The sequence below is a fragment of the Phaseolus vulgaris genome, chromosome 2 (assembly GCF_051622355.1).
Source record: "Phaseolus vulgaris cultivar YP4 chromosome 2, ASM5162235v1, whole genome shotgun sequence".
In the NCBI taxonomy this organism is placed as follows: Eukaryota; Viridiplantae; Streptophyta; class Magnoliopsida; order Fabales; family Fabaceae; genus Phaseolus; species Phaseolus vulgaris.
Window position 1 is genome coordinate 1,169,836 of NC_143499.1, and position 6,000 is coordinate 1,175,835.

At 32.4% G+C, this 6,000-nt stretch overlaps 1 protein-coding gene across 1 annotated transcript; it reads left to right on the forward strand.

Annotated features, from left to right (window-relative positions):
• Positions 1–788: 788 nt before the first annotated feature.
• LOC137810014 (transcription factor RAX3) lies at positions 789–2,705 on the forward strand. The gene is made up of 3 exons (XM_068611120.2): positions 789–1,022; positions 1,190–1,319; positions 1,483–2,705. Exons 1-3 carry the CDS (start codon positions 887–889, stop codon positions 2,252–2,254), a joined length of 1,038 nt encoding a protein of 345 aa, XP_068467221.1. The 5' UTR covers positions 789–886; the 3' UTR covers positions 2,255–2,705.
• The last annotated feature ends 3,295 nt before the right edge of the window (positions 2,706–6,000 follow it).

A 6,000-nucleotide genomic window follows, 5' to 3' on the forward strand; every position in this document is an offset into this window, starting at 1 on the left:
ATACAAATTTGAATGCTTCTTCCACCTTTATCTTAACGTGAAAAGATGATCCATATGATGGAATGACTGAACAATATACATAGTTCAGAACTTCATTTTTAGCATTGCTAAAAGGTTTGAAAAGTTGTGTAGTATTCAAGTCTCACGCATATACTGTTCTCATAAGTTGATCATGAATGGCCAGATGGAGTGAATTTTTGAACTGCTTTTGGTTTCTGGCGAGAGAGATTGTTCCATATCACAAACATGTACGCGTCCTGCTTCTTTCCCATGCGCAAATCAAAGAGTCACTCATCTAGGTATTACGTAATCAAAGAAAGAACCATTCAACGAAATGAGGTTTAACCACTTTAACCTTTCACCTTTGGTCCCACTGCTTGCACCATGCACCAGGTTTATCATCATCCTTCCACAACAATAATTCATATCCCCGTTACTTCAACAAAATAATATATGAGAGAGACTGCATATTGCATTCACAGATAACACAAGGAGTTTCATTATTCTTATTCATGCTTTCTATAGACAATTTCTTATAATTCCATTTTTAATTATATAGACTACGTAGTAAGAAGGAAAAATAAGAAAAATAAGGGTCTATTTCCTCCCATTTTTCAATTCACCCATTATTACGCATAAAGGAATATATTTTCTTTCCTTCACCTTTTTGAAACCTTCCAAAGCTCTCTCTTTCTCTCCCTCCTTCTCCAGGCTTTTCTCTCTCCTCTTTCTCCTAATATATATATATATATATATATATATATATATATATATATATAAATAAACACAGCATTATTATCATTATCATCAACTCAACTCATTACAAAGATTGGCTTACTTGAAACTCAGACCAACTGACACAGAGAGAGAAGCTGGCGCTGCAGAAATGGGAAGGGCTCCTTGTTGTGACAAAGCCAACGTCAAGAAAGGTCCATGGTCACCTGAAGAAGATGCTAAACTCAAGGCTTATATTGAGCAGCATGGCACTGGTGGCAACTGGATAGCCTTGCCCCAGAAAATAGGTATGCTGTTCATGTGTATTCATCAATCAACACATGCTAGTTAAATATTATTGCAAATCAAACCTCTCAATTACATATATACGGATGATTCTTAACTTGTCAATCTCATCTTAGAACACAGAATTCTTTGGGTTGTTTCTTATTTGCTTTGTATGTGTGTGGCTTAGGCCTTAAGAGGTGTGGGAAAAGCTGTCGTCTTAGATGGCTAAATTATCTTCGCCCAAACATCAAACATGGGGGTTTCTCAGAAGAAGAAGACAACATCATCTGCAGCCTTTATGTCAGTATTGGAAGCAGGTAATTAAATAAGTTCCTTATTGATCTGCTAAAATTAATTTGAATTTGTTATCGAAGTTAATTAATTAGCAGTCTCTATTTATGTGGAATTAAGCAGTGTCTGATATAAATTTGGAATCCAATTAATTGATCGCTTAGAACTCGTTGGGATACATACATGCAGGTGGTCAATTATAGCAGCACAGTTACCAGGGCGAACAGACAATGATATAAAGAACTATTGGAACACTAGGCTAAAGAAGAAGCTTCTTGGCAAACAAAGGAAGGAACAACAGGCTCAAGCTCGCCGTGTCAGCGGCAATCGGCAGAAGCAAGATGTGAAAAGAGAAACCGAGAATTTGATAGTTGCTTCTGAACTCATCAATCAAGTTCCCTACTGGTCTGCCGAATATTCTTCTGTGCCTATGCCAGTGACTGATGTTTCCTTTCAACACTATGGTCTGAACAATCAAACATCTCTCAGAAACTTGATGGTTAACAAACTAGAGGGAATAAGATTTTCCAACGATCATCAGCAGCAGCAGCAGCCATACACCAATGCATGCGAAATTCCCTCCCTGCCAAACCAGGTTTTCCCAACCATGGTAAATCATGTGGCCGTGGTGAGTGATGAAAACAACAGCGTCACTTATCAGCCATCAAATGTATTTCAAGGGTTTGAAAACTTCCCCAGTGATTTTTGTGAACTGGTCTGCGTGAACTCGCAACAAATGGATCGGTCAATGGAGAGTTTTAACTACGGAATGGAATCCATGGACGTCATGAGCAATGGTGGTAGCACCAACACAACTTCAACAGAAAGCACTAGTTGGGGTGACATGAGCTCTTTGGTTTACTCACCTTTGGTCTCTGACTATGAAGGTTGCCGACAAGGAAATCCTCGAGATGTTGTAGCTTTCGAAGAGTGCAAGTACTTTGGAATGCCGATGCAATAACAGCTCTGAATACGAGGTGGCATACATGTAAACTTGTACCGCTAAAAAAAACTGGTATTGGCCAAAACCCTAATGAGTTCACTTTAATTCCCTTACATAATTTGTTGGTTTCGTAGCTTCTTGTTTCATTGAAACTGTTTCGAACATCGTCCACATGTTTATACATATTGAGAGAAACTCTTTTGTTTAGGATTTCTTTTCTATATATCTATAACCTTATGTATATGGATGCTACAGAAGGAAAGAATCTTAGTAATAGTGCGAGACCCTTGAATTCCTAATGTGTCAGTTTTCTACTGCACCTGGATCAAGTGCAGTGTTTGGATACGTGCATATGTTTTATACCAGTAGATGCAGTTTAATTATGATTTTATTTATGGTAATGTACTTGAATTGAACAATGAGGGACCAAAATCTCAGTTTCTATTGATTGATTTGTATTTTTCGCAAAGTTCATTTGAAAGGCAAAGCAAAAAGCTGTGGGAAGTTTGAAAGGTGCATAACATTTTGGCTGTGAGTTTCTTAGCTTTAGCAACGGAGGCATCAATTATCTGTCTGCATTCTTTTATAGTTTTCTTCATGTCTGGTATTTAGTTGGCGTACATCTCATGTGAGTCCAACTAGAAACTATACAGCATTAAGCCTCGTTGTCCCTCAACTTGGATGCCTCGTATAGATTTCACCTGACAATAACAACACATAAATTACTCGCAACTAAAACTAGGCACACGTACCAACTATCCCTTTTCTCTTCCTCTTTATTCATTCAAAATGAAAAAGGCTTCTATCATAACATATATCTTGTTCTAGCCCTTTCTTCTGCACCAAAATGTCTTCTATCATAACATTTATACGCATAAACCAATTATTGTTTTTGAAATGAACTACCAAACAGTGAAATATAATCAATATCCACTAAAACTCGAAAGTTTTCCATCAAAATCAATGGCCTTACGTAACATTAAAAAAATACAAGGGATACGAAGAGAACTTTCCAGTTTTGACAGTACTGTACAGTTCTAATATGAGAAAAACAATTTTAAGAATCATGGTTAACTTGGCCTCAGAACCAGTGCATTTTTCAGCCTTATGGTGCAATATTTTTCTGGCTTCGATTTAGAAAAGTCGTTCCTCACAATTTGTTTAATCATAGTCTTAATTTCGTGAGTGAGTTAAAAAGATACAAGTTTGGACAATGAAGTATTTATCTTATTTGTTAATTATTAAGTTTTTTATGATGTTGATTAGTCAGTTTTAATGAAATTTTTTCATCAAGTCATTTCTTTCGTATATGTAAACATTAACTTAGAGATTTTACTAAGAGCATTTAATTTTGAAATGGATATGTGGATTTGTTAGAGTTGATAACATAATTGTCAATCATTATTTGCGCACCACCAAATCTTTAAGCCTTTTTTAGTCCTTTTCTTATTTTTGTCATTGATAGTGGCAAAGTTGTTCTCGTTGATGTGATCCTCCATTCATGGTTTATTCGCCTCAACATAATGAAGATCCATTTTCCGAAGTGTCAATGATGCCGTAAAACCTTTTGTTTGGCTCACTTCGTTTCTTGGGTGATTTAGCAAAAGGTTGTTTTGGCTTGTAACTCATTAGAGAAGCTTATTTAACTTATCTGATTCTGAGTTCTCAAATTTTAACTAAAGAAGTTTTGACAAAAAAACTTAAATATATTTTTTTATAAGTAATTAAGTAATTATTAATTAATTACATCGGTTATTAATAACTATTCTTCAAATTAATTGAGCGTGAGAGATTTTGTTGAACAAATATTTATATTTAGTTTGTTGATGATTAATTACTTGTAATTTCACTAAATTGAATATTGTTGCACTCTTTCATCATTAATTCAAAATAATTCCATTTTAGAGTTTCTTTTCTTTTTTAAGCTGTGTGCCTCCTTATATTTATGAACAATGCAACATCTTTGTACAACATCCAAAATTTGGAATTTAATTAGTTAATGGTTATTTTAGAATAGAACCGACTGGTACATATTTTTTTATTTTTTTATCAACAATAAAAATTAATAAATATAAAGTATAAAAATTAATAAATATGGTCTTACTCCGTTTGAAGGTTTTTGTTCTTACTTAGTTAAAAACTTGGTCTTGGTTAATTAGGAAGATCTCTTAAATGTTTCAGTTAATTCATTTTTTTATTATCAATAAAAAAAGAATAAAAATACTAAATATAGTTTAATATTTAAAATTAATAAATTTGTAATTAATTTATACACATAGAAATGATTTTTTTAGTCCTTTTCTTAACACTCTCTATATAAATGTTGTTTTATTTTTAATACAATTCGATATATTATTTTTTTCATAATTTTAGCTTTATTAAGAGAAAACAAAAATTATTAATTTTATTTTTTATTACCTGAAAAATAGATCAAGTTATTATTATAAAGAAATTTGAGTGTTGAAGACTCATGAATAACTATGACAAAGTGGGAAATGGCTTCTCTTGGTCTCATCGTGAGTAGTTTTTATAAGACTTTTATTTGACTCGTAATACATGACACCTAATTGGTAATGGTAAAATAAAGAATCAATTTCATGAAATTCACAACTTGACACATCTGTACATGTACTATTAAACATGACTTTTTTTCACTATTTGATTGAGATTATTCATTTCTTCCAAAGTGAGGATTTAAAGCTAGCGAACCAAATCTAAGAAACCAATATTAGATAGTGACATTGATTTTGGATCATCTCTTAAAACAACTAATATTTTCTTTGCCGGTTTAGGTGAATTCCGTAATTAAATAACAAATTTAACGTGGATTTCTTCAGAATTATTTAATGTGAGATAATATCATTATAATAAAAGAGCCATTGCGACACATTATTAACAATTTCTTCAAACATCATCTGTTAACATCTTCTGTTAATTATGTTAAATTATAAAATTATGAAAAAAATTCGTTAAATAAAACATGAAGTTCAAATTGCATTAAGTCTTAATTTACTTTTTTTAAGAATTCGACTAATTTTTAATATATATTTTTTCTCAGTAATAAATAAAATAAAATGAAATACTTCAGAGATATTCAAACCCTTATACGAAATGTTAAAACTATCTTACCTAACATGTCAAGATCCATAAACAAACGTACACGCAAAACCTTTCAATCTTTGAACCACACAATACACACAAACTACACAAATGGAGAGAAAATACAAACCTCGAAAACACCAAACCGAACAAACCAGCAACACCGCATACACACCTAACAAAAGCCTATCAAGTCATTCCACCCAAAAGAAACAAAGTAAAACAATACAAGGGAAAGAAACATCAAACTTCAATCCTTCAAAACCCAAGAGTCATATGAAGAACCTGCAACACCTACCAAACTCCATTATTAGCCAAAGACCGACGTTAGTAGCATCCAACTCGAAAACAAAAAGATAAAATATAAACCACAAGAAAGACCTTACCTACTGAACCCTGAGACACTTATACCCATCACTACAAGAAAATCATCAAATAGAAACCAATTTTTAGAGACCAAAATAATTAGTTACGATAGGAACTAAAATAGAGACCATTTTAGAAACTAAAAAAAAATTGGTTTCTAAATTAGTTTCTATTATTTTCTATTATTGTTAAATAGTTTCTAAATTGATATCTAATTAGCAACTAAGGTTTTAGATACCAATTATTTAGTTTCTAAATTTAGTCTCTAAAATCTTGGTTGCTAATTAGATACCAATTTA